Below are 27,969 nucleotides of genomic sequence, written 5' to 3'. Positions count from 1 at the left end.
CAGGGGGAGCGGCGTGCTGCAAGGGCGGGCGCCGCTGCGAGCAGGTTGTTGGCCCATGAGTCAGGCGGGACCCCCCTCGCGCCAGGCTCGTGTCCCCTGTACGGAGCCAGGCCCAGCGCGCTCCGGGGCTGGCCTGGGCTGCTCCGCGTGCCGCTGGTACAGCCCGGCGGCGGCTCTGGGCGCGGAGGGGAGGGGATGTTACAGGGGAAAGCTGCGAGCCCGGGGCGGGGGCTGCTTTGTGCCCGAGGGACATCAAACTGCCCGGTGACCCCCGAGGGGGCTGGGCCTGATGTCTGCCCAGCGCCCCCGCTGATCCTGAGCTCTGCAGGGGAAGAGTCTCCCTGGTGTTCCCCTGCGAAGGCACCCGGGTATCCATCCCTCTGATACCTGTTTCCTTCTTGTGGTAGGTCAGACTCAGGAACTGGCTTCTGTTTCACTCCTGGGATTAAAATGCTTTATCTGATTGGACTAGGGCTGGGAGATGCCAAAGATATTACCGTGAAAGGACTGGAGGTTGTAAAGCACTGCCGCAGAGTATACCTGGAGGCCTACACATCGGTCCTAACTGTAGGGAAGGAAGCACTGGTAGGTTTATGTGCCACTGAACTGAAAGTCTTTAATATCTTTTTGGAAATAACAGAGTAAGGGGGATGCAGGGAATTGTGGATCAGTAACATTACCAGGAAAAATAATAATGCAACTCATCAGAAGAAAGAACAGTAAAGCATCTTTGTGAGTGTAAATATGATCAGAACATGCATGTTATATGAGTAACTTGTCTCTCTAGCTTGTTAATCCACAGGAAATTCCAATATTTCAACATTTGTTTTCATCCCAAATTGGGACAAAGTCCAAATTGCAAAATTTTTCATGGAATAGAAAGTTAGAAACATATCCGTTTAGAAATGCTTAAACGTTTCATTGTTTAACTGGAACTTTTACGGTGGTGCTTTAGTCAGTACCAGTGACGTGTAAATTCGAGTGCACAGTGGTGTGTCACACAATAATTGGCCTGTGTGGACCCTGCTGGTGCACACTAAAAGCTCCCTAGTGCAGTGGTTTTCAAACTTTTTTTCTGGTGACCCAGTTGAAGGAAATTGTTGATGCCTGTGACCCAGCGGAGCTGGGGATGAGAGGCTTGGGGTATGGGAGGGGCTTAGGGCTGGGGCAGAGGATTGGCTGTGGGGGTGAGGGCTGCAAGGTGGGGCCAGGAATGAGTGGTTCAGGGTGTGGGAAGGGGCTCAGGGCTGGGGCAGGGGGTTGGAGTGCGGGAGAGGGTCAGGGCTCTGGGCTGGGGGTGCAGGCTCGGGTGGGGCTGGGGATGAGGGGTTTGGGGTGCAGGAAAGGGCTCTCGGTTTGAAGGGGCTCAGGGCAGGGGATTGGGGCACGGGCTTACCTCAGGTGGCTCCCAGTCAGCAGCACAGAGGGGATGCTAAGGCAGACCGCGCTGCGCCCCAGAAGTGGTCAGCAGCAGGTCCAGCTCCTAGACGGAGGCACGCAAGCGGCTCTGCGCAGCTGTCGCCCACAGGCACCAACTCCCCCTCCCCTCCCCAGCTCCCATTGGCCGGGATCCAGCCAATGGGAGTACAGAGCTGGTACTTGGGGTAGGGACAGCGCATGGAGCCCCGTGGCCCCCCCACCTAGGAGATGGAACTGCTGCTGGCTGCTTCTGGGACACAGCGCGGTGTCAGAACAGGTAGGAACTAGCCTGCCTTAGCCAGGCAGCACCGCCGATGTGACTTTTTATGGCCTGGTCGGTGGTGTGGACCAGAGCTGCCGCGACCCAGTGCCTTCCATTCCATGACCCAGTACTGGGTCGCGACCCACAGTTTGAAAACCACTGCCCCAGTACACAATATGTAGTGTGGTTAGAAACGGGACTACATTAACATGTACCAAAAAAACCTTTTAGTGCCCATAAGCAGGGTCCACACAGGCCAGTTAGTACACGAAATGCTAGTGCACACTAAAATTTGTACCCCTTTGATGTGGACTAATGCATTGTGTGCACAAGACCTTAGTTTTGGTCTGTTGAATGTTAAACTGTATCTGCCTGTGGTGTTGTCAGTGCATCATGGGAGATGTAGTCTAGAGCCCAGTCTGTAGGAGCAAATGATGGTGTAAAATACCTGAACTACAGCTCCTGTGAGGCACCAGTGCACTTAACACAGATATCAATTCAATATTAAACTGCCTGAAATGAAATGTTTCAGTTTGTTGATTCAGGTTTACTCTATCCCAGAAACAAAATATTTTAGATTTTTCCAAATAGAAAACCTTGGCAAAATTGAAATTTTCCTATGGAAAATCTTGATTTTGGAGAAACTACATTTTCCATCGAAAAGAAAATTCCCAAGCAGCTCTACATGTTAAATACAAAACATTGAACAAAATAATATAGCTGTTATTAGTCTTTCAAAAAGCTTTTCATGAAGCCTCTGATACGATATTGTTAGGAACGTTTAATATTCCTAGGGTGAGAGGCCTTCTTGAGGCTTTGAAACTGGTTAGGGGATGGGAAACAAAAAACAGGAATAAATGGCCAGTTCTTAAAATGAAAAAGGGTGACCCTTAGGATATTGCTGTCCAAGATAGAAGTAGATGACACCTGGAAACTGGCTGCTTAATAGTTTGGAGGGCAATCACATATGAGCAACAATAGAGGGAATCAGAAAGCTGTCTAGAGATGAGGACTCTGGCCTGCAATGGATTGCTAAAACCATCCCATATTCTTGACATGCAGGGCCTCACAGGATGTGGGGATCTGGGGTAAAATCTGAAACTGAGGCTTCCAACCTCCCCCCATCTTGAAACTGGGGCTCTGGGTGGGGGTGTTGGAGAGTGAGCCTTCCCCCCACACACTCACTCTGCACCTGTCCTGCAGGGCTGGACCCAGCTCCCTGCTCTGGGTGTTGTGACTTGGCATATGGTACTTTAGTCACTTTGACACTTTGATCGATCGGTCCATCAGTCTCCCAAGTAGCTGGGATTACAGGCGCATGCCACCGCGCTCGACGTAAGTACTTTGGTATTGGTCCAAAAACACGACAGCTTACTGTAGTTCTATTACAATGTTTAGGACCAGCCATCACTATAAGGGAGTGTGGTCTGGAGGAATAATGCAGATGGAAGCTGTGTTCTGCATTTTAATCCTGGTTGTAACAGACTATTCACCTTTCTGTCTATTTCCCTGCCTGGAAAATGGGAGTATGATTTACTTGCCTACATCCCAGGGAAATTTGAGGGTTTGATATAAGCATTAAAATAATGCTAAGTATTATTACTAATGTAAGAGAAGGAGCTGCTATGTATCACTCTACAATGCCTAGCACAGTGGGACCCCTGTCTTGTTGACTTTTAAGCACTACCACTAAACAAATGTTAAATAATATCTGTGTTTAGTTCCTCAGTCCAGTTACTGAAATTCCAAACAGCGTGATGTGTTGATTAACCTTTATCATCAACCCAGCTTAAAATAACATATGTTAAAGCTATTGCATATTGACTATTTAGGTTGGCCTTCAATTTGTTGAAAGAACTACAGTAACTCCTCGCTTAATGTTGTAGTTATGTTCCTGAAAAATGCTACTTTAAGCGAAACAATGTTAAGCAAATCCAATTTCCCCGTAAGAATTAATGTAAATGGAGGGGCGGGGGGGGGGGGGTTAGGTTCCAGGAAAAAAAAATTTCCAGACAAAAGACTGTATTTATATCTATATAGACATAGATATACTGTGTGTGTGTATGTGTGTGTATAAGTTTTAAACAAACAATTTAATACTGTACACAGCTATGATGATTGTGAAGCTTGGTTGAGGTGGTGAAGCTAGAGGGTGGGATATTTCCCAGGGAATGCCTTACTGCTAAATGATGAACTAGCACTTGGCTGAGCCCTCAAGGGTTAACACCTTGTTGTTAATGTAGCCTCACGCTCTACAAGGCAGCCCGAATGGAGGGAGGGGAGACAGCATGGCAGAAAGAGACAAAGACACACACCGTGTGTGTGTGTGTGTGTGTGTGTGAGAGAGAGAGAGTGACTTTAATTATGCTGACCCCACTCCAAGTGCACTGCTTTTTTCAATAGATCAGCAAGTTGAGACAGCAGGTGCTGCCAGCAAGCTCCCTCCGTCCTGAGCCCTGTGGTGTCCCCCCGGCTCCCCCTCCCCCCTGCTCTGTGGAGATGGGGTAAAGGAGCAGGGAGCAGGGGCCAGGGGGGACACCCTGACATTAGCACCCCTTACCCCCCCTTGCACAGCAAGCAGGAGGCTCCCAGGAGCAGCTCCAAGGAAGAGGGCAGGAGCAGCACACAACAGTGGGGGGATGGACAGCTGAATTGCCGGTAACTGATAGCCTGCTGGGCGGCTGCTTCACAGGAAACTTAGGAGAGCTGATAGGCTGCCGGCCCACCCTGGTTCCAAGCCCCCATCAGCTAGCTCCAACGGGCTGCTCTTTCTGCAAGCAGTGGACAAAGCAGGCAGCTGCCAAACAACATTATAAGGAAGCATTGTGCAACTTTAAATGAACATGTTCTCTAATTGATCAGCAACGAAACAATGTTAACCGGGATGACTTTTAAGTGAGGAGTTACTGTATTTAAATCTTTTAGCCAACAGCCCAATTGTTAGGGCGCTCTCCTGGGATGTGGGAGACCTGGTTTCAAGCTCCTGCTCCAAATCAGGCAGAGCAGGGATTTGAAAACATCCCACATCCTGGTTCTGTCCCATCCCAAGTGAGTGCCCTTATAATTGAGCTATTGACTATTCTGGGAGACACACACACACACACACTCATCTGAAAAATACCCAGTCTTCATTCGAGGCTCTGATCTTGTAGGTGTGCTGTCAGGCCCCACTGAAAAGATAGGAGGGGAATGCTAAGTATGAGTTTCCTGCTGGGGTTTGGGCATGAGCTAGGGTTCCGAGCTGCTAATTAGCTGTGTGGCAGCATAAAGATGTAAGTGGCTCTGCACAGGGGACTTTACGCACCAGCTGAGCATTAATTTTGTGAATATCAGTGGCACCTAAATATTGGTCTTGGGTGCCTAAGTACCTTTGTGGGTCTAGCCCTAAGTGACTTGCCCAAGGTCACCTAGTAGGTCTGTGGCAGAGCAGGATATTAAACCTAGAACTACCAGATCCCAGGCTACTGCCCTAACCACAGGACCATCCTTTCTCAGGGAAGCCTTTGCTACTCCTTTATGCTGTGATCGCTGTTATGCTGGTTCTCTTGTTTATACACTATCCTTTGTACGTGGAGAGCAGAGTTGGAATTGATGTCACATTTTCGGTAAAGACAGACCTTCCTGACCTCAGTTGGCTAAACAACTATGATTTCTATAGCTCCCAAAAATGTGCCAGGTGGCTTACAGAACAGAAGAAGTTTGCCTGCCCTGAAGAAGTTTGCTATCTAATGTAACAATAGTACTTACATAGCTTGATGAAACTTGAGTTATAAGGATGTACAGATGTGCAGAATAGTCACTAAGCATTCTAGAACCGAACCAAGTCTCATGGTTCATATGTGAGACCCTGATCCTGTAAATGCTTACACATATGCTTAATTTAAAGAACATGTGTAGTCCCATTGAGTTCAGTGGGATTGCTCATCTGTTTAAAAGTAAGTGTTTGAAGGATTGGAGGCTAAATGTGTTATCAACATGCATGGAAAGTATTCAGCATGCAGAAACAGAATTGGAGGGTGAATCTGAAGTGCAAAGAAACCAAGCATCAGCTGTTGGAGTCTCATTTCTCTGGGGATACTAATAAAGAATGGTTTCAAGACTGGTTAATTACAACATGATATAAAAAAAACTAGGTCATAGCACATTTTTAGCCAATGTCTAATCTATATCTGGTTGGAAGAAGACAGACTAAGACAAATGGAAGTCATCACCAGCTGTCTCATTTTGATGTTTTTCTTCAATCTCTAGGAGGAGTTCTATGGGAGAGAATTGATTCTGGCTGACAGAGAAACAGTGGAACAAGAAGCAGATAATATTTTAAAAGATGCTGATCTCTGTGATGTTGCTTTTCTTGTAGTTGGTGATCCATTTGGGTAAGAAAAGGAAACATTTTAATTGACAGGTTTCAGAGTAGCAGCCGTGTTAGTCTGTATCCGCAAAAAGAACAGGAGTACTTGTGGCACCTTAGAGACTAACAAATTTATTAGAGCATAAGCTTTCGTGGGCTACAACCCACTTCTTCGGATTTTAATTATTCCTCTGGCTTTGTCATTTGGCTACTTCTAGCCCTTAACAAATGGGAGCTCTCTCATGTTACCATAATTTTCTTGCTGGAAAAAAGAAACATTCCATTTTCATAATAATAGGAGTGTCCCCCATTCATGTTCTTGCAGAACTGGCTACATTTGAATTTGATACAAATGTAAATAAATGGCTCACACTGTATTCTCAGTCTTGTTTTGCAGTTCTCGCACCCAAACAGCTTGCAAAACATCCTTATCAGATAGGAACTCAGACCCACTGGCACTCACATAGATATATAAATCTTCCCTTCAAAAGTCAAGCGACAACTGTAAAATTAATTGCCGTTATCCAAGCTGCCCTTCATAAAAAAAAATTGTTTTAGATTTTATCAGCTTAGCAGAAGTGCTAGGCTTGTTACAAAGTATGGTGCATTTCTTGATTATGTATTAATCATGCTTTGTATTTGTAAACCATGCTTTGTATTTTCAGTTGCTTTTTAATTGAATGCTGGGTGTTGGTTGCACACGCTTATGGTATTATCTATTCTAGTCTTTAAGGATGGCTGGGCCATTATAAATGTCTTGTCAGTTTGGTTTATTAAGCTTCCTATTTCAGTTTCTTATTCCTGCTGGAAGCTATAGCCTTTTTCTGTCTCCAGAAGGATGTCCTTCTGCCTATGCAATCAAGCATCATCAATCTGTAATGTCAAGCCATACAGAAGAGCTCTTTGTCTCCAGCTGGTGATCTAAGACTTGTATCACAGCTTCAAGGGGCACAAGGAAAATTAAATCACTGAGCACAGTTTGGTGAATGGGTGCATTTGGGGGAGGGGCAGGAGGTTATAAAGGAGAGGAATAACTTATGTACATACAGATGCTGGGGAAACATTGAGATAATCTTTTTATTAAACTGTGTAGCTGCAGGTGATGCTGGCTATTTAGAAATATTAAAGTAATTATACTTGCAGTGTGCATTGCCATTAGAATCCAGGTTTAAATTAAGGTGCAGTACCTATACCCTCTTGCTTTGATCCAGAAATAAGTTTAGGCATACAGGCCATATAACTACTGTGTCCATCAAAAAGTAGTTGGAGTTTGCGTGGGGGTCACCGAGCCTGCTTCTGCAAATGTGTATACCAATGTTTTTAATGACTAGAAACATATGCTTTTATTATAACATAGTACTCTGTCTTGAAAAGATATAAAGAATTTTCTAAACCTTTTATTTATGTTGTCTAAATGTGTAGGCTTTTAGGCCCCAATTCTGACATCAGATCCGTGTGGGCAGATTCTAATGCTTGTGTGGTGCCCCACTGACTTCAATGGGTCTCCATAAGGGAGGATGTAAGGGTCCCCCTGCAAGAATCATCTTGGAGAACCAGAACCCTAAAATCTAACTCCAGGCAGCTTTGAAGTTAATTGGTGATGTTGATGTTCTAGACCATTCTAGAACGCTGTACAGTGTATTATATGGCCACAATTTTCAAAGTTGGATATCTAAAGCTAAGCGCTCCCCTTCCCCACCCAAAAGTGGCTTGCTGTTCAGAGAGATTGAGCACCCAGAACTGCTACTATCAATAGGAGCTGCCAGTTATCAGCATCTCTGAAAAATGGGCCACTTAAGTGCCTCATAATGGATTTAATGGTTTAACTTAGGCACCCAAGTTCAAAAATTTGTTCGTGTTCCTTATAGAAACTTTCCCTCTGGGGTGGTCATCTAAACTGTGGCCAAATCAGTTGGAGGTAGGGGAAACATTGCAAACAAGAAGTGAAACTAAGGCTCTCACGCTAACTCTTTCAGTCTATTAATATGTCAATTTTTGATTCTTAATCTGAGGGAAGTATGGATTAATTTTTAGCAGTAGATATAAAATTTGTAAAGCCTATGACAGACATTAACCATTTATATAAGCAGGCTAAAAGAGTCCATGGTGTGTATTTCAGTCAATCAGTGTTTGAACTCTTGAAGGCAATTTACTGAAGAACGGTGTTCTGAAGTTTAATGCACCCCATTTCAGATGTCTTTTTTTTTCCTAATTACTCCAAGCACGCCTGCTCCCTGGGGTCTATGAGGTGACTGACTGGTTGCTCCTAGTAACAAAGGGCAGGATTGTCCTATCCTGTGGAAAACCCAGTGTGAGGATGACAGAGGAGCCAGGACACCCCAAAAGTTGACCCCAGAGTTTTCAAGTAATCTGTTCTCAAGGAGAGGTTTAGCTAGTGCAGAAAGGAGGTGGATGGCCTTTCAGCCCCACAGGTAAGGGATGTCCCATCCTGCTGATACAAAGGCACCACACAAGGGGCAGCTACACTGGAATTTTTCAGTTCTTTTCCCCCACCACTGGTCCATTCGCAGTTGTGTCTGCAATATTGGTAGAATGTGTTAATGTAAACCAGGCAACTTTTAGCACCATGTCAGACAATGTGGTGACTGAAATAAATGCCCACCTGCATCCAGTTTATGCAACTGCTTCCATAATTGCCTGTGAAGATGCTACTGGTGCTAGACCAGTAGTGTGGAAAGTGGTAGTGTAGACAAGGGCACAGAGGGCTGACTCCCTCAGGCCCCCTGCTGCAATTGGCTGAGTCCCCATATGTGAGCACACTGCCTGCAGCTGTGCTGCAGCCGTTGTAGAGGGGCCTAGTGGGAGCAGATTTCAGTAAATAAAGACAGCTGTTCCCCTGATTCTCTATTAGCAGACCCACAAAGTCTCCAGAGCCCTTATGCCATGGATCTGGAGAGACGGGACAAGGCTGAAGAACCAGCCTCCTGCTCTCCCTCAGCAGATGTGCTTGGGTCTCCTTTGCTCATGGAAAGGTGGGGGGGCATAGGAGAGAGTTTTGCAGTTAATGAGAAAGCTATTCTAAGTCTAGATTACCTTACTGCTGTTCTCCTATGTGTTGCAGTCTATTTCTAGCAATACTTCCTGATTTCCCATAATTCAGACTCCACTAGTTAATCTGCTGTAGATGAATGAGCCTTTATCATATTTTAAAAAAACTGACACTTCCTCCCACCCCCATCAGCTGCTGCCACATTTCTGTGTCAGTATCTATGCACTTGAGCTGGCCAAGTAGTTGCATAACAAAAATGCACTAAGGTTGGGAAATGGTCAGGCCAGGGATTGAGGGAACTCCATGAGAATTCAGCTTGAACGACAGAGGATGTCAGGGCTAAAACAACCCTCCTATGTAATTACTCAGCTCAGCCAGATACTATTACTTTCCCTGTTTCCCTCTATGGAATGGGCAGCATTGACTGCGGTATCTTTGTTGAAAAGGAGACAGCTGAAGCAATTGTTCAGATTTGACAGCTTTCTTATTTAAATGCATTGCCACATTTCACATGTAATGTGGAGAGTACAGTACTACTTAAACATCTTAACATGCACATGTACCATTTGAAATAAAAATTAATTTATTTTAAATTGTTGCAATTCAAAAATAAGACTAACTTGGATCTATTTGTGCTTCTGATGCTGATCACACTTGGAACTCAAGCCTGCAGTTCTTCCTCTGGGCAAAGCTCCAATTAACCTGACTGAGAGTTTTGTCCAAGTGTGAAGATGCAGGGTGCATGTTGACTGATGGGTATGTCAAGCCAAATTCAGCTTGTGGTACGTTTCAAAGGGGATCGCTCCTACTTACTTCTGGAATGAATTTGCATGTTGTTTATATATCCTAATGCATTTTCCCTGAGTCTTGTGGATTTCAGTACATAAATATATAAAAGAGAATAGTTTTAAAAGCCAAGCTTGGCTTTTCCAAGGTTAATATATAGCTACTGTATACATGTGTATACAATATGTGTAAATCTTTAAAACATGTTCTGTGTACTGTCTAGTGCTTTTTTTTGAACGTGTTTTCACAGGCTCTCAGTGCAAATGTGAGATGGCCTGGTTGCCCATTAATTGTAGGAATACTGGCGTTACGCCTAAGTTCTCTGTGCTAAGCTTAGCTGACATTTGCTATTCAACAGACATCCAGCAGATACCTGCAAAGGACAAATGGAACTGTCCTCTTTAAGTTGCTACCAAAAGTTACTTTAAAAAGTAATAAACATGCTACTGTTGCAGTTTTAACTTTGAGAAAGCAATTGGGAGCTGTGAAATTCATGTGGGTCCCTGTGCTTTTTAGCCCTTTTTTTGCTATTTATTGTTATGGTAAAGTCAGAGTAAAGTCCTTACTACCACTGCCCTCTTGGCATGCTGCATAGCTTTACTCATGAAGCATTTTAATTTTACTTTCCAAACAAGCTATGTTGATGGTTATGCTCAGTCAGTGTATTTTGTCAATCTAACCCATTCCTTCCTTACCACAGGGCCACAACACACAGTGATCTTGTTCTGCGTGCAGTAAAGCTTGGGATTCCATACAGGGTTATTCATAATGCTTCCATTATGAATGCAGTGGGCTGCTGCGGTTTACAGGTAACTCTTCTACTTACTGTTCTACAATTTTTAATATTAGAATCAGCAATCTCTACCGCTCTGACATTATGGAAGGGCTGCATGAAGCTATCTAAACTTTTAAGGAAGACAGCTGTGGAAATTCTGGCCAGTTTTCAGATGTGCTAACATTTCCTTTTCAGAGTGTTCCATGCATTTATCATTATGTAACTTAACATTTGGGAGGCAAAATGCCTATTTGTATTGATGTACATGTGAGTAAATGGGTGACAATTCTAGTTTCTCTCCCCCACAAACAAAACTAGGCAGTATTTTCTATGTATTTCATATGTAAAGCATTGTGTGTGTGTGATAATTGTTTTGCCCTGTCAGCTTACTGTTCCTACTGGTGATCATCAGCTAAGGTAAAGTTGTTATCCCCTTGAGAAATATACTATCAATGGAAATAAAATGGGTACATACATGATTCTGTGTATTATCCCAAACCCAGATTAAAAATTATGTCAAAAATTTGACATCAGACACATTCCTTCCCTCCTGAGTTGATGCTCACCTCTTTAAACTACCTGCATGTTTGCCAACAGCTAAAGGATCTTTGATTTTTGTTTTATCAGGGGAATGCAAGGATGAGAGCCACATACCTGAATATTTTTTTTAGATATTAGCCTATTGCATGTTCCATAGATTGGTTATTTTGGGCCTTGGAGGCTCAGAAAAGTAGAGACCTATTTTCTTTAATATTTTTAAATTTCTTTCATAATCTGCTCTGCCTGTCTTGTAAAATCTTCCTTATGTTCCCCTCCTTGCTCCTGTCCCTGTCCCAGTTTCCCCAATCAGAGAATCAGCTGCTGGCAGCTACATAGTTTCAAGGGAAGAAAAGAAAATAATTCTACTCTGCAAGGCGGAAGCTGGAATATTTTTATTTTATGACTATAGGGAAAATGGGTGTTGGTTGGCTGGAAAACTCACAGGAACTCCCTGACTCAATCGTGGGATAAGTTAGTGTCCAGTATAAACAGCTTTCAAGCCATGTAACTACTATAGGTCTGGTTTGGGGCAGCTTCCTTTCATAGATGTCCAGAAAACTCTCTGCCTTTCTTACAGGAAAAATGCTAGACTAACATGTATTGTCACTAATCATACATATATTAGCTATCTGAAACTTTCCCCTTTGTTATTCTTGTTAATGATGAGCATTGGCAGTGTGCTCAGCCCTACCCCTACTCTGTCCCCAAGGAACTTGCCATTGAAGGCCTCAGTCCTGCACATGTGTAGCCCCCTGTGAAGAGCCATTGAGGCTGTATGTGAACATAGGGGTCTGCTTATGCGGAACCAATTGGAGGATCAGGGCATAAACAAGCGATTAGATGCATGTCCAGAGCACTTCCATCTCAGAAGGAAGAAGTCCTTTCTAGCCTAAAGAAGGGAGAGCTGCCTGTTTTAACAGAAATAACCGATACCTCCAAAGTTAGACCAGAAATACTAGCAGCCATATTTCAGTAGTTGCCAGCAACAGCACAGCTGTACCAGTGGTAGATATGGCATAGGCTTTAGCTTTGAGCAGACTTTCATGACACAGGGTAAGTCTATACTGGATCTGGAGGTGTAATTTCCAAGGCGGGTAGGCATACCCATGATTGCTTTGATTGAGCTAGTGTGCTAAAAAAATAGTGTAGCTGTGGCTGCACAGGCAGTGGGACAGGCTTGCCAAGCCAAATGCAATCTCATCTGAAACCCTAGGTGTGTACTCAAGGTGGCTAACCCATCTCTCTGCCCCCACAGCCATGGCTACACTGCCATTTTTAGTACACTGGCTCAATCAAAACATGGGTATGTCTACCTGACTTGGAAATTATACCTCCAGCTCCATTGTACACATACCCACAGTGGTAGAAATGTCTGAGCCCTGTGTGCTCTCATGCTTAACTGCTGGTTCAACAGCACCATTCTTGAAATGTGAATGTTAATTGTAGTGTACGCCTGCCCACAGGGAACACAACCCGTGACCTTCGCAATGTGATGATTCTCCCCATGAGTACTTTCTCACAACACCTGCCTGTTGCTGAAAGGAGAGGTCAGATTATCTTTTAGGAAGGAAGTATACTTTTGGTGTTAAAATCTACATATGCAGTAGACGTTGGCAGGCATCACATGGCTGCACTTTATGGGTAGGGTAGCACAGGGGTTGGCTCCTTACCCTATCTGCTTTATTATGGTAAACAGCTTGCTTCTACAGTTAAGAGCTGGCAGTGGATTCTTACTACTCCTTAGCATGGGATGGTCTTGCTTTCTGTGCCATTAGGAGAGAAACTGCAGGTCCCACCCTCCAATCCAAACCCTGACAGTGCAGGTGTCTATATTAAAAATCTGTAGTGTTTCTGAAAGTTTGTCCTACCTTGTAGCAATTGTACAGGGAGAGAGGATCTAATGCTGCTACAGAGAGGTAGTTTCTAATCAGGACCGCCCTTAAAACAATCCTAGACCACACATGCATGTTTCAAGAGTTGTCTTTACTTTCTTTATCCAGTGCTGGGGGAACCTACCATGACGGAAACATGGGTTTATTCACCCTGGCAATAGTCTTTTTCCTTCCTAACCTGGGAGGTGCTCCTCTCTCATAAATCAACATATTCCTGTTCTTGTGAAAAGCACCCTGGGAAATCATGATCATGTTATATTACAGGATCATAACCAGCTGAATGTTTAAATCTTCAGTGTTCTTTGAGGGAGCAAACAAATAATGAAGGGAGATCAAAGCTGACAAGGCACCTCTCATTTATTAAACATTGTGGCTGTTACTTCCATCATCCCTTAAAACTCTCCACTTCTTTATTTTCATAATTGTCTCCTGTCATAAGTTTATTTCATTTGTTTTAGGAGCAGTTGCTTTTTTGAAGCATTTTGTTATGGCAGGGATTCCTCTTATACATACTTGACCACAGAACAGGTTTTTTTTTTTTGTCTTTTATTCTGATCTTGATACAAAACTTCTTACTCTACTAGTGAAAAACAGGAAACACCTTTATAGATTGTACTTATGGTTTTCAGAACAATGAGCTGTAGCTGCTGATTAGACTCTGTCTGGATGAAATTCAGTTACTTCTCAAGCTGCTCACAAAAGAATGTGTCTCATATATGCTCAGACCAATGTTCAGTTCTTTCTGTGAAGCATAACGTGCAGTTAATTGCATATTCTTACTGCACAGAGACGCAATGAAGTCCATGGAGAAAGCATTCTGGTACTAGACATCACTTTTTGTGTACTGATTTCTATAAAGGTGCTGCCATAAGCTACAAATTACAGATCAGAGCATGAGCTAGGGTTGGACTTACTGTTTCTGGGACTGAAGGAGCAGAAATGTAGTTTTTGCTATTTTGTACATCAAAAGCTCATTAAAAGTAAAATACTTTGGAAGGAAAAATGTGCATCCACTCTGAAAACATCTCTGCCATGCAGTCCAGATCGGTGCTGCTGATATGGAGAATCACTATGGTAACAGATTAATAAAAATGTTAAAGAAGCTATCGCATTGGTTCATATCACATTAAAGGGGCAAGACCTCCCCCTTTATAAATAAAATAAAATAAAATAAAAAGGTCCTTTTAATGCTGAGCTTCCGAAAAGCTTGTTTGCTGTAGTTTCTGATACAGTTGGCTGGAGCTTTTTTGAGAGCTGGAGCAGTTAGGCACATTGCAAGAGAGCTACAAGCACTAGTTACGTTGTGCCAAATTCTCTAGATCCCTCCTGTGCCCATCTCTCCACCCTGTTTTGTGCCCCGCCTTACTGGTTGTAGTATCAGGCTTTTGTTCAAGATCTGGAGAATGTTCCTTTTTATTTTTCCAAAATCAGACAAACAAGACAGGTGGGAAAGTGCCTTGGATGTGAATTGCCACTTAAACCTGGCACCACTGGATTCATTTCTCCATTGTCTTCTGGACTCTGACTGTAAAGTTGGATGGTCTCAGTGGTATTTGTTAATGTTGTATCACAATTACTAGTGGCACTAAGCACTATTCTAAAGGCCCTGCAGTTCTGTATCTGTGCATGTAGAATGATCCTGCCAGGGAGACTGAGGAGGGAGTGTAGTCCCACAGGAGTGCACTCTAAAGCCCTCACATAGCACTTCTGTTGGTGTCTGCTGGAGCACTGCAGCCTTCCGCCCAAGCAGCTGAGCTGTACTTCTGGCGGTACTGGGACCCCGTAACCTCAGCTCTTCCCCTGCTCACCTACTTGGGGAAAGAGGCATGGCCTCAGCCCCATTTCTTCCCATGAGTCTACACCATGGGTTCTCAACCTTTTTCTTTCTGAGCCCCGCTTTCCCCCCCCAACATGCTATAAAAACTCCACGGCCCAGCTGTGCCACAACAACTGGTTTTCTGCATATAAAAGCCAGGGCTGGCATTAAGGGGTAGCAAGCAGGGCAATTACCCAGGGCCCCATGCCACAGTGGGCACAGCAAAGATAAGTTGCTCCGGGTGGCAGGGCTTAGGGCTTCAGCCCCATGCGGTGGGGTTTCAGCTTTCTGCCCTGAGCCCCAGTGAGTCTAACACAGGCCCTGCTTGGCAGACCATCTGAAACCTGCTTGCGGCCCCTGGTTGAGAACCACTGTTCTAGTCCATGTAGCCTGTAGGTAGAAGGATGGGAGGAGTTCTTTGCTGCCTTCTACAGGCTTCAGCTCTTCCCTTGCTCAGTTTTTCACTGTTAGGCCAACTGCTGGGGCAAAAATGGCTTTCAATTTTCTCCTCCCCTGAATGCTGTAATAAAAAGCTGCTGTAGCATTGAACTTGTGGGCACAGATATAAAAACTAGGACCTACAAAGAGGGGGGACAGTAGGGGAGAGGTTGACTAACAAAAGCCAGAGAGTGGGGGGAGAGAGAACAGAAGAACAAGGGAAGGGACCAACTAAGGGTGAGAGACTTGGAATAGATGGAGAAAGAAAAACATAAGCAAATTGCTCTAGTTTTATCAGAGTGTTGCTTTTCGCAACCACATCCAATTACTGTCACCATTAACTAGCTGAAAATTGGCCTTGCATGCACACTTCATGCACCATCCTAAATGTATAATCCCCATACCATTTGAAAGGGAGATTCTTTCCCTATTCATAGGACCAAAACTAAATGAATGCCCTGGTGTGCCTCAAGAAGCAGCTCTAAAGAGCCAGTGCATGGGAAGTAGTCCAGATCTAGGCTGTCTGCAGTATGCAGTGCGTTACTGTACTTTTCCGTGCATGTCCTAGCTACGCTACTAAAGGCCTTTCTGGAAGTCATGGCTCAAACTGGTCCTTTTGCATAACCTCCCTTCCCTAGTTTAGGAGCTGCAGTAGAGCTGCTTAAGCCCTCAGCCTTCATCCTTCCAACTAGTGCTATTCATCTCTCTCTCTCTCTCTCTCTCTCTCTTTTTTTTTTTTTGCTGGGAGTGTACTGACTAACATGACTGACAACTAGAGTAAGAAGAGACGCTCAGCTCTGGGAAAACAGCATTGCTAAGTACATAAGCATTTTTTTAAAAGGTAATTAGGAAAAATGCCTCATGTCCTGGCCCTTTTGCAAGGTAAATCCACATAGCCTTCAGAACAGTTTCATGTAGATCTGAATAAATGTCTGTCTTCTTTGATCCCTCAGCAATTAATTACACCAATTATTTTCAGTTACTAGCTCTCCAATTAAAATTTACAAATGTAACTACACTATGAAGTAGGTTTACTTTTTAACCTATCACTGAAAAATACAAATACAGAACTGTGGTGCTCACTTCTATAGTATCTAAGCACTTTGCGAGGAATTAATAAACCTCACAACACTCATGTCCTGTAGGGGAAGTATTATTTACAGATGGGAAACTGAGGCACACAGTAGTTATGAGATTTGCCCAAGGTCGCACAGGAAGCCTGCAGGACTCGTAGAAATAGAACTCTTATTTCCTGACTCCATTCTATGCCTTAACCACATGACCATCTGTCTTCCCTCAAATGGGAGAAATGTAATACAAAACATTTTTCATTGATGTAAAATAGTAAACAAATTTATCTTACTGTCTCCAGTTGGTTTTCCTGCTAAATGCCCTGAGCCTTCATTGTATAAGTTAGCACCTGTTTTGCACACCCTCTAAATGCTAGCTCAGTGCAAGCTATCCTACTTTATTGCTTACATGTGCTGTGTAACTTACAGGACCATTTGTCACCACTGAATCTGACCCAGAAAATCCACTTACCAGGCTGAATTTGGCAACTATTTCAGGTTAATACGGGCGAGAGAGGGGAGATATTTTGATCTGATGTCTCTATATATGAAGAGCCTAAGAAGGGTACCAGAGCCTCTAAGGTGACTTTACCCTTTTGGATTAAGTCCTGTATCCTTCAAATGCTCTCAATGGAAGGAGGCTCTTAATCCTCTTAATGTTGTGTCCCATTCTGCTCACGTGGAAGCCATTCCTGAGCACCAACAGGGAAGGCATCTCAGCAGAGAGAGAGAATTCCCTTTGTTCTTTTGCCTAAAGTTACTAGGTTGAAAGCCATGGCTGCTGGGTAGCATCAGCCATAGGATGCAGAACACAATCACATTCAATGCTCTTTCTCCAACTTGGCAGCCATCTCCCCACATCTCCATTCTCTATGACTGACAGCTCCCAGGAATTCTAGCTCAGTTGTGTGCGATGCAGAAACAGCATTTTAAGTAAAAGTTTAATTTTCCATGCTTGCAGTTTTGTAAAACTGGGAAAGACGGTGTGAATGATAAGCCTTAGACTAAGGCTAATTTTAAATGGCCAAAAGTCATCAGCAACTTACCTCTGCTGACAGGACTGTAGCTACAGTGGTTACCCTTGAACTTCCCAACCTTGCCCCTAGTTATTAGATATTAGCACAGTATGCCTCCTTTGGTATGAGGAATACCTGGGGGAATCGGGTATCAAGGCCAAAAAATTCCTTCTTTAAGGATGAACATTGTGTAGTATCACAGCCAAAGTCCTGATACCAAAGATGAAGGAAAGGGAATCACTTTCTGCAGCAGGGTTTACCAGCAAGTAAGCACTAAGATCCTATGATGCAAGGTTCTGAGTGGCCCTTAATGCCCATTGACCTGTTTCTACTTACATCACTGGGGCCAGGAGTAGCCCTGTTGACTTCAGTGTGAGTTGAGCTTCACTTACATCTCCCAGGAATAGACTCCATAATGGTATCAGTTGCAGTATATTCTTACCCTGTAAGAACATCCCATCATATAACCCATGATTCTCAACACAGCAAAGGAGATCAAAGGTAGCCCTTAGTTGCATATTGGTCAATTCCCTTTACAGTCTACTGGGAGTCTGCACATGCATAAGAGCTGCAGGTTTGGGTCTAAAATACTTAACAAGAATTCTTTTGTATTCACCTCCTGAAATGTTCCTGGTGAGTAACCCATTTTCTGAACAGCTTCTAAAGCTGTTTTGACATTTCAAGAAAGGAGACAGTGTACATAATTGACAAAATGCAGTGTCATGGTTACAGTTGATGCAGCAATAATTCTGGGAAAAGATGCTGTAAAAATAAACCTTTGCATGTTGAAATATTTCTTTCTTTGTTTCTCTGCAGCTGGTGCACTAGTGGCCTTGAATATTAAATTGCACCTTCTCTGCTGTTTGTTTTAGTACACTACTGTGTTTGAGGGGGAAAGAAAAATGTTTTTTTCATTTACTTTTCCCTACTTAGCCTCTGCTCCTTCCTTTTCATGTTTTGTGTTCATTAGCTATTTGGCCACAACACTAAGAAGAGTTTCTTATGGTTTGGACCACAGTAGGATAGATTCTGATCTAATTTAAACCAGTGTGAATAATGAGTAATTCCACTGAAGGTTGAAGTCTTCAGTGGGTTTAAACTTCTGTAACTGAGATTAGAATGTAGCCCATTCTCTCTAATATGCTTCATTCCACCTTTGCAGTTTGTTTATATTTAGCCAAACGGCTGAACTGCAGTGTTTAAAAATACTGGTACAAAATAACTGTAGGCTCCCTAGTCTTTGGTACAAAAAGTGGTTTGCTTTTCTTTCATTTTAAGTATGTAAATAAAATAGAAAGCACTAAATATATTTGCAGTTTATGCTGGGACAAAACAAAGTGAAGCTTGAAGAATGGGGGAAACTGACCACCTTTTTTGCACTGCTTTATGATGCATTTCGTGGGAGGCAGTCTGGTCTAGCGGATCAGGCACTGGATTGGGAGTCAGGAGACCTGGCTGCTCTTCCTGGCTTTTAGTAGTTGTACTGTAACAGATAATCATAGAAAAGATTTGTTTCAAACATTTACAAGCACATGAAGTTTCTCACATTTCTGAAGATGCTGCTTTTGGAAGCTTCCCATGAAGACTTTGAACATTAGAGAAGAGGGAGACAGATTTGTCTCTACTGCTGCTGATTTGAAAGGCCTGCCCTTCCATCCACTAGGTCCAAATGTAGTGCCTTCCCCTGTTGAAATTCCAGTTGTGTCTGTGACCATAGGACAGGAATCTAATAAATCTGATGTTCAGTGCAAGTGTGTGATACTTGAGATATTTGAAAGCTCTCACATACAAGATACCCCTCCTCCCCAAATGCCAGGCTGTGTTTAATAAAGGACACAGCACTATCAAGATTGCTCAGAAATTAATTTGTTTCCTTCTTAAAGGGGTTATTGTTGTGATAGCCATTTTATGTCTGATTGGTTCGTTGAAGATGTCATTCAGGCTGTCATAAGTTTCTGCTTAAAAAAGCTCAGAACAGAGTGTTTGATCCTCATTTGTTTTGTTCTGTACAAAATACACATTGAATATGAAAACTGCAATGGTTTTACAGCTATGTGCCAACAACATCAAGTTTTACATTTTGATTTCTAGGTCCTGATCCATTGAGGTCAATGGAAAGACTCAGTTTGATTTCTTTCTGGTTGAAATCTGTCACAGAGGAGGATCCTTTTAAGATATTAGTGTTGTTTGTTTAATAATATCTATTGCTCCCTATGCACTAAGGCTTTTCTTGTGAATCATTTGCTTTATGCTGGATTTCAAGAGGCAGAAATAATAGCATAACATAGTACAGCAGCCTCATGTATCAGAGACTCTTGAGCCAAGAAAGTACCATATCAGGGTGTAAGAAAGAGAGATAAAATACTAGTTTTATTAAATATGCAAGTTAGCTTACAAATCATGTTTCTTCAAACTTATGTAGGCTTGTTCTGCCACAGGAGTAGTGTCCAAGTATGTGCTGATGTACGATGTGGGTGGAAAATTTTTGCCTGTGCATATACAAATGTTTGCATGCACAACAGCTGAAATTTATTGAGGTCCTCAATTTAACACAACAGTAGACTCCATTAATGCTTCGATCCCACAGCATTTCCAAAATGATAGTATACCAGTGAATTGCCAAAAGTAATTTTCTCCTGTTTATCCCCCTCTCCTTCATTTCTAAGAAGGAATATTAAATGTTTTGGGACCACCAGAAAGGCACATGCAGTAAAAATAAGGACATTTATCTCAAAATCTAACTCATACAGGGGTATAAATGACATGGATGGTTGTACCCCCAGTAATACAGTGGTGCCTTGTGTTGCCTCTGAAAGCAATTTCCATGCTGGCCAGTGGTGCAAAAACAGGTGCTGGGGATTTCCCTCTGGCCATTTAAGCCACGAACACAGATCCTTTGCACTGCCAGAGCACCACAAAGTGGCCAGAGGGCACCAGAGAATCAGGTCTGCTATTTCAGCTTGGACTTTTGTAAAGCAGAATCAAGTTAGTTTTCTACGGAACTGGTGCCCAAAGGTTACCCATTCATTCTGATAGGAGGACAGTATGAAAGGGCTTTCATTTAAAATGAAGGTCCAAAAGATGTATATGTATCCTGGAGTTTACCAGCAGGACCTCATGGTTATGAAATGTGAAGTATGGGTTAATGTCTTTGAGTTACTGAAGTGTAATATTTAAATGAGGAAATAGTTTGTGTAATATGCCAAGAATCATTGAACATACTGTCCTCCTATCAGAATGAATGGGTAACCTTTGGGCACCAGTTCCGTAGAAAACTAACTTGTTTCTGCTTTGAAGCATTACAAAAGTCCAAGCTGAAATAGCAGACCTGATTCTCTGGTGCCCTCTGGCCACTTTGTGGTGCTCTGGCAGTGCAAAGGATCTGTGTTCATGGCTTAAATGGCCAGAGGGAAATCCCCAGATAGCATAGAACCACCAGAATGTCTTTTGTGTAAGATTTAAAGAAAGGGTAGCAGAGGACGGAGTGCAGCTCCCACTTCTCTGCTAAAAGCAGATGGGAATTCCTCCTCCTGTCCCAGGCTTGAAAAGAGCTCTGCGCGCACACACACCCCAATTTCAATCTATTTAACTTTCTTGTCTGCCACCTGTAGCTAGGAGCCAGGGAAGGGTGGCAGAGAAGAAATAGTTGGGGAGTTAAGAGATGCTCTTCCAAGCCTGGGATAGGAGGAGGGACTTTCATCTGCTTCTAGCAGACAGGGGGGACTGCACTCCTTCCTTTGCTTCGGTGTAGGATTTAAAGTAAGGGGAGCAGTTGGGGTGTGTGGCCATGGGATAGAGAGAAAAGAGGACGTGGCCAGGGCTGGAGCCAGGCCCCATATCAGGGAGCTGCAAATCCACCTTTGTTGTCCCACCCTAGACCTGCACTGACCACAGCATGGCTAAGGCAGGGTCTTGAAGATGTGTTTCTACCTTTTGAGGTGAGACAGTAAACAGATCAGGATTTGGTGTTTATTGCCTCTGCTGCCTTCCAGATCAAATTAACTTAGTGTAGATGCATAAATATGTTTTCCAACTCCCAGCCCTGAAACTCAACCTGTGACCTTAAAGCCAAGTTGAGTTATTTCCTTTGTATGCATCACCACCAGTAATAGATTTGCAGGCCAAATTCTGCATTTAATTACATCTCAGTAAAATATTTCTATTTTATGCTGCCCCTTACAATGCCCATCTGGAACTAATCTGCAGAACTATATCAAATGTCTCCCATGGCCCACCTTCCCCATTACTGTGAGAAGACAGCCAATATATGATGGCAAGACTGAGGAACAAGTGAATGAAATTGCCACTGTCTCTAGAATTGAGTGTGTGTGTGCACATACAAAATATATCTGTCTGTAGCCCCTGTCCTCTGATCCTTATGGTATTGGATTCTAACTTCTTTTGCACAGGGACAACATCTTCATATATAGCACACTGATCCTCTGAGCACTATTTTAATACAAATATTACAAGAATAATTTATCCCAAGGCTTGTAGAAACATTACACAGGAATGCAGATGCTACAGCATTATTGGAGGCTGCCTACCTGCTTCCTTATAGATTTAGGAAATAATCTACCAGATACCTACAGTTTTGCTTCAGTCTTTCCAAAGGGTCCAGTCCACCTTGACTTAACTGGGAATTTTGCCTAAGGACTACATGATTGGGTCTTTTTAAGTGTAGAAGGAATATTGAAAGTTAATGAAGAATGGTGACCAGAATAAAGAGCTGGATACAAGCCTTAAGAGGCAGCCTCACTACTCATTCTCTAACGTGCATCGCTGCCTGGAGGGTGACAGAACAGTAGTAAACCTCCTATTCCGTAGCAGAGAGGGAAACTTTGTTCCAGGCTGAGATACAAAGAAAAAACAAAGTCTTGTTAATGCATTAGACCATTCCAAGGAGTTTCAGTGCGGCAAGGGGAGAACAGGACACCTTTTTTAAAAGGCGGTATTAATTTATTCTTTCCTGCACGTGCAACAAAATCATTTAGAAAATACCCTTTTATATAAGCTTAGTTCCAGCTGATGCTCCCTCCTTAAACACGCTCAAGACTTCCTAGCTTTTAGTTATGTCAAACCTTAATTTCCTAATATTTAATGTATAGAAACTCTTTGTAATCCACACTTAAGTAATTTCTTCTTTGCTTGTGTGTGTGTGTGTGTGTTTTTTTTAAGTTGTACAACTTTGGAGAAACAGTTTCTGTAGTTTTCTGGACGGATACGTGGAAACCAGAAAGCTTTTTTGACAAGATTCAGAAGAACAAGCAGAATGGAATGCACACGCTGTGCTTACTTGGTAAGGGTCATCTGTCTTTGTTCTGTAATCACTTTCTTGTACAACATCCAGAGGCTATGGTGATAAATGTAATAAATTTAGAAGAAAAATGTTTTTAATTGAAGAAAATATACCAAAAATTGCATCCTTTGTGTATTGCTTATGTGAATTTAGAATAGCTTTACTACCCTATCTTGTTTCACTGTGGCCTGCGATTTCTAAAGAGTAGAGAAATCAATAAAACCCTGTGCTTCAATAGAATTCAACAAGGATCAGAGATCCGCATATGCTGTTAAAATGCAGCATGAGTTTAAGGACAAGTGTATCTCCTGTTCAAGATCCAAATCAGGTTGCAGTAATTAGCAAGTGTCATTTTACTTTAGTTGTTTAGACCTTAATAGACTTCATCTTGGAAGAGGCATGTCGTATTAGCCAAATTTGTAGTATTTGATTAAATGATTTTCATCTTCTAATATAACATTCATTAGTCTGAAGACATTTACAGAGTGACAAGGTTACATTGTAATATACAAAAATACTGTAAAGCAAGGATCTAAAACAGATGACTGATTTTAAATTAGCAACCTCCTCAGTAGCTCACATTGTTTTGTCTGATCTTTTTATTTACCCCTCTCCTGTAAATCCAAATCTTACACGCCAATGCTGGAAACACATAAGCCTGTGTATAACTCTAATAACATGATAAGTAGTCCCATTGGCTTCAAGGGGCCTGTTTGTGTGCATAAAATTACACACATGCTTAACAGTGTGCAGGTTTGTGCCCTTGGTTTGTGACCACTTCAAGAAAGACCATTTCCATGTCTCTTGGGCTGAGGAGGGAGCTGTCAGTGCTTAACAAATTCATAGTTTAAGTAAAAACATGCATTCTGTGGGCGTTGGAAGAACCTTAGTCTGGAAACAATTTAAATGTACAAGTGTCATTGCACATTTGGCTGACTTTCCAAATGCACAGAAATGATTTCAGAGGTGGTTAAAATCAGATTTTTGGTAACTTTAATTTAAGTTCTATTATTACAAGTTAACAAACTTAAAGAAGGGAAGTAGGAGGGAGATTCCCCCCCCCCTTTTTTTTTTGGTTCACTTACTCTCCATCTGTTAGCACTTAATGCTTTGCACGGTTTCTCATTTTGTGTTGATTTTAACATAGCAGCATTGCAAAACCACAAAGTTCGGTGGGGGGGAGGAGAATTCATGGCAGGTATAGGACTTAAATCTAATTTTAAGTCACATTTGAAACCTGATAATTTCAAAATAAGTGTTCCTTTAATACCACTTGGTTGTGGTCTATTTTAATTGATTGTTTAGTCAAATTACATTAAAGGATATTTCACGAATGAGTAAAAGCAAAATACAGAAACAGTGCTATTAGAATATGGTTCTGATTTGGAAGTACTGTAACTTTTAACTTATGATAAATTGTATCTGTAGTTCCCACAACATTTTTTGTTAAAAGGCCAGGTTATGCACAGATCTTGTTATAAAAACCTTTTCCTCATAATTTCCTTGGCAGAAGTTGATGCTAAACTCTGAACAGCTATTTTAAGACTGTAAAAATACCCCAACTTTTACGGGTTTTGTACAGGTTTTTTACACATTGAATACAGATTTAAGATGAGTGATGTAAGTCTCCTGTCTATGTATTTGAGTGTAATGCACTTAAGATTTGAACACCAAGTCAAAAATTGTGACAGTCAGTACAAGCTAAACATTCTACTGTTGAGTATATAATTTCCACTGCTCCATATTGTAGAACTTGAGTGCCTGTCAGAGATAATGCAGATGCCTGAGACTCCATAAAATTGCAGAGTTGCTCTGTATATAAAATACACATATCCAGAAATTATAGCAGGAAGGAACTGCTAATGAATTGGGTTCCTGTGTGGTGGTTAAAGTGAATACTGTCCTTCAGTTATGCTGCTTTACCTTCCGACTACTGAGGTGCAACTGAACCTAGAATCTATGAATGAAGCGTGCAATACATCTGGCTTTCAGAAGCTTATATAATTAAATGTTTTAGAACAGTATCATTTTGAGATTTTTCAGTCCTATGACATTGTAGTACTTAAGGGCTGTTTTACATTGTTCTTATTTGCACTAGAATCCTAGAAGTAATGCAATCCCAGGTAAAACTTCATCTTTATAAAAGGAAAGGACAAGGGTTTTTCTTCATAACTAATATATGAAGCTTAGAATAGAGCGGATATTACTTTGCTAGAAATCCACATTTGTAGTTCCTACAATAGCTAAAATATTGGTATACGAAAAGCAGAAAAGACCTGCTAATTTAAACTACTAATTAAGCCCTTACCCATTTAGACAATTAAGATGAGTGAGAAGATTACAGTACCTCTGATGTCTTTATTTGTGTCTAATAAATATAACTTTTATCCTGCAGACATAAAAGTAAAGGAGCAATCTCTGGAAAACCTGATGAAGTGAGTCACTATTTTGAAAATAAATATATTGTCAGCATGTTCTAATGAAAACTGATTGAAGATCCTTCCTCCTACTTAGTAATGCTGCACTCACCCGTTCCTTATATGCTCGCTCGTAATGAAATAAAGCGCTTAGGCATGGTCCTGCATTCACTGCAATAAATGGGAGTTTTGCCATTTATTTCAGTGGGATCAAGCCCTTAGTTTGCAGCAATTGCACACTAATTTTCGGTATTGTGTTCAGTAAACAGAACATTTTGTCTTAACTAGGTCCTTCTAGAAGAGGTTGTTCAGTGAATGAAGTCTTATAATTGTTCAATCTTGCACAGTATAGTCTCTCTCCCTGAAGCAGATGAACGGCTGAAAATAAGACAGTGCTCTGAATCATCTCAGTGCACTGGCCAGAAACTGCATTTGGAGTATTGACATTCCATTCTCTTAACACCAAACAGAAGTATTTTTAATAGTGTTAGTTAAACTAAGGTCATTCAGCTGTCTCAAAGAAGTTTGTCATTTCTAAACCATCTTTTTATAATTGGGTCTATAAACTGTTGCTTCGAGACATGCTGTAACTTTTAGTCTAGACTCACATTCATAAACTTTGCTTGAATGTAGCCAGAATTGGCAAACTAGCTGAAATGTGTTTGAGAATAATTGAATATATTTCTGCTTTGTAATTATCTGCCTACATGATGATTGTTGGGAAAATATATTGGATTATTTGAGTTTTGTTTTTCTAAAGTAAGTGCAGACCCTGTATAGCTTCCAGCAGTCTCACTTGAATCTTAAGATAGCAAAGTATCAGCCAGATCATGCCCTGCTGCTTTACAAGTGTGCAGGGAGCCCAGGGATTGCAATTGAGCTGAAATTCACCCTAAACCCCCAACCCCCAAGGCCTACCACAAAGCCTATGGATTACTTAAGCCACATGGGTTATGTTAAAGCTGAAATGTGCCATAGAGATAATGGAATGAGAGAATTACAATAACCTAGTATTCTGTGGTTTAATACTATTTGGCAAGGTAGTTATTACTTTAGTTTTTTTCTAACAGAGGAAAGAAGATTTATGAATCACCACGGTACATGAGTGTGAACCAAGCTGCAGAACAGCTTCTTGCCATTGTTCAAAATAGGAGGCTTCAAGGAGAAGAACCAGGTACACGTTTAATAGTTGTTTCCAGGTGCTAGTACTCCAGGCTTCCCCTTTCTCTACCTTTACTGAGGAGTCTCTACTACTGCTCTGCTCCTATTCATTAGAGCAGCTCCTGATCTGAAGTGGAACTGGGCTACCTTCAACCCTGTTGATCACAAGATGCGTTTGGCAAAGCCCAAGCTATACTGCAGGCAGTGAGCACTGGTGAATGGAAGTTAGTGATTCCTGGAGGTATAGTCAAGGTCTTTAGTCTTGTTCAACTGGTACAGTTACCATAGTTTGAGAACCAGTGCTACCATTCATCTTTCCGTTGGGTCCATCAGATTAAACAAGGGGAAGCTGTTTGAATGGATCAGAATGGAGCGATTATTTACACCGGTTTTTAGAACTGTTAGAATATTTTAACATTGAGTTTCCCTTTAACTGTACTATGAACGCCTTAGACAATTGTACTTCCAGATTTTCATATGATAGACACCTGAGTCACTTCACTAGTTATTGGCCAAATTCTTATTTATCCCAGGGTAAATTCAGATTAATTCCATTTATATAAGTAGGCTTGGAAGAATTAGATTTGTTGGTAGATGTCTTTTTCATCATATACACACACAAGCTGACAGTTACATTGTCAATTTACAGATAAAGAAAAATGCTGCTTGAAGGTAGTTTGATTTAAAAATATTTACAGTGTATATTTTGACATATGTTGACAGTGTGAAGTTAAAGCTTTCAGTTTTTGAATCTTGGCATCAACTGTCAGACACTCCCCACAAAATTTTAAATAGATAAATAAAAAAAATGTTTAAAACCCACAATTTTGTGAACTCTAAAAATTGGAGAAAATGCTTAAACTACTATTGGTATGTCAGTTATAAAAAAATCAAATTCTACCATGCCTATATATTAGGTAGCTACTTCACATTTGTACTATTACGGAGAGCAGAGCTAAAACACAAACCCCGCCTTCATTCACTTGTATTTCTATTAACATTTGGTTTGATTTTTATTTACAAGACAACATTTTAGAGCAAATCTCCATTATTCCTTTAGTAGTTTACTTCTCTCTGCTGAGGTCTGGAAGTAGGGGTGTGAAGTAAGGTAGTCTTCTCACCTAGACCAATATCCTGCTACTGGCACTGACTGAAAGGAGGACTCACATGGAGAAGGGAACTAACTCCCCTCTATTGTGTATTTGCCACAGCCCATTCTAACTACTGTCAGCATGTAGCTTAGAGTACTCTATCTCCTCAAACAACAGAATTCCATCTCACTTTGCAACAAAACTCCTGGCTTTAAAGTGTTAGATTAAAATCAGAGACTGGAAACTTGAGATTCAATGCTTTTGTAAATGTAACGTACAATCATTACTTTCAGTGAAGCAAATACTGCTCAGAAAAGAGATTGAATTTGCTCTCTAGAAAATGAAAGATGAATTATTTCCTGAAATTGCATTTTCTTTTTTGTAGAAGTTACGGAGAACACACTCTGTGTTGGCCTAGCAAGGGTGGGTGCCGTGGATCAGAAAATTGCTTCGGGCACCTTACAACAGATGTCCACAGTAGAACTAGGTGGCCCACTCCATTCCATGATCATAGCAGGCAATATGCATCCTCTGGAAATAGATATGCTTAAGCTCTGTGCTGTGGATGAATCTAGCTTTGAAGACAATGAATGTCAAAGGAACACTTGAATAAAGAGCCTTTACCTGGC

The 27,969-nt window shown here is 41.9% G+C and overlaps 1 protein-coding gene across 3 annotated transcripts; it reads left to right on the top strand.

The window, feature by feature from the left end:
• The first annotated feature begins 1 nt into the window (after nt 1).
• On the top strand, nt 2–27,969 carry DPH5 (diphthamide biosynthesis 5). Of its 3 annotated transcripts, none has more exons than XM_065409295.1 (8): nt 2–44; nt 408–585; nt 5,930–6,054; nt 10,526–10,634; nt 22,551–22,671; nt 25,067–25,106; nt 26,159–26,262; nt 27,726–27,969. In XM_065409295.1, the coding sequence occupies exons 2-8, from the start codon at nt 451–453 to the stop codon at nt 27,947–27,949; spliced, it is 858 nt and encodes a 285-aa protein (XP_065265367.1). In that variant the 5' UTR covers nt 2–44; nt 408–450; the 3' UTR covers nt 27,950–27,969. The 3 variants fall into 3 exon arrangements, with proteins under 3 accessions (XP_065265367.1, XP_065265368.1, XP_065265369.1); XM_065409296.1 differs by lacking the exon at nt 2–44 and adding an exon at nt 82–156; XM_065409297.1 differs by lacking the exons at nt 2–44; nt 408–585 and adding an exon at nt 367–403.

The sequence above is a fragment of the Emys orbicularis genome, chromosome 8 (assembly GCF_028017835.1).
Source record: "Emys orbicularis isolate rEmyOrb1 chromosome 8, rEmyOrb1.hap1, whole genome shotgun sequence".
Classification (NCBI taxonomy): domain Eukaryota; kingdom Metazoa; phylum Chordata; order Testudines; family Emydidae; genus Emys; species Emys orbicularis.
The sequence above is the reverse complement of the archived record's forward strand: the minus strand, read 5'-3'. Positions and strand labels throughout refer to the sequence as shown.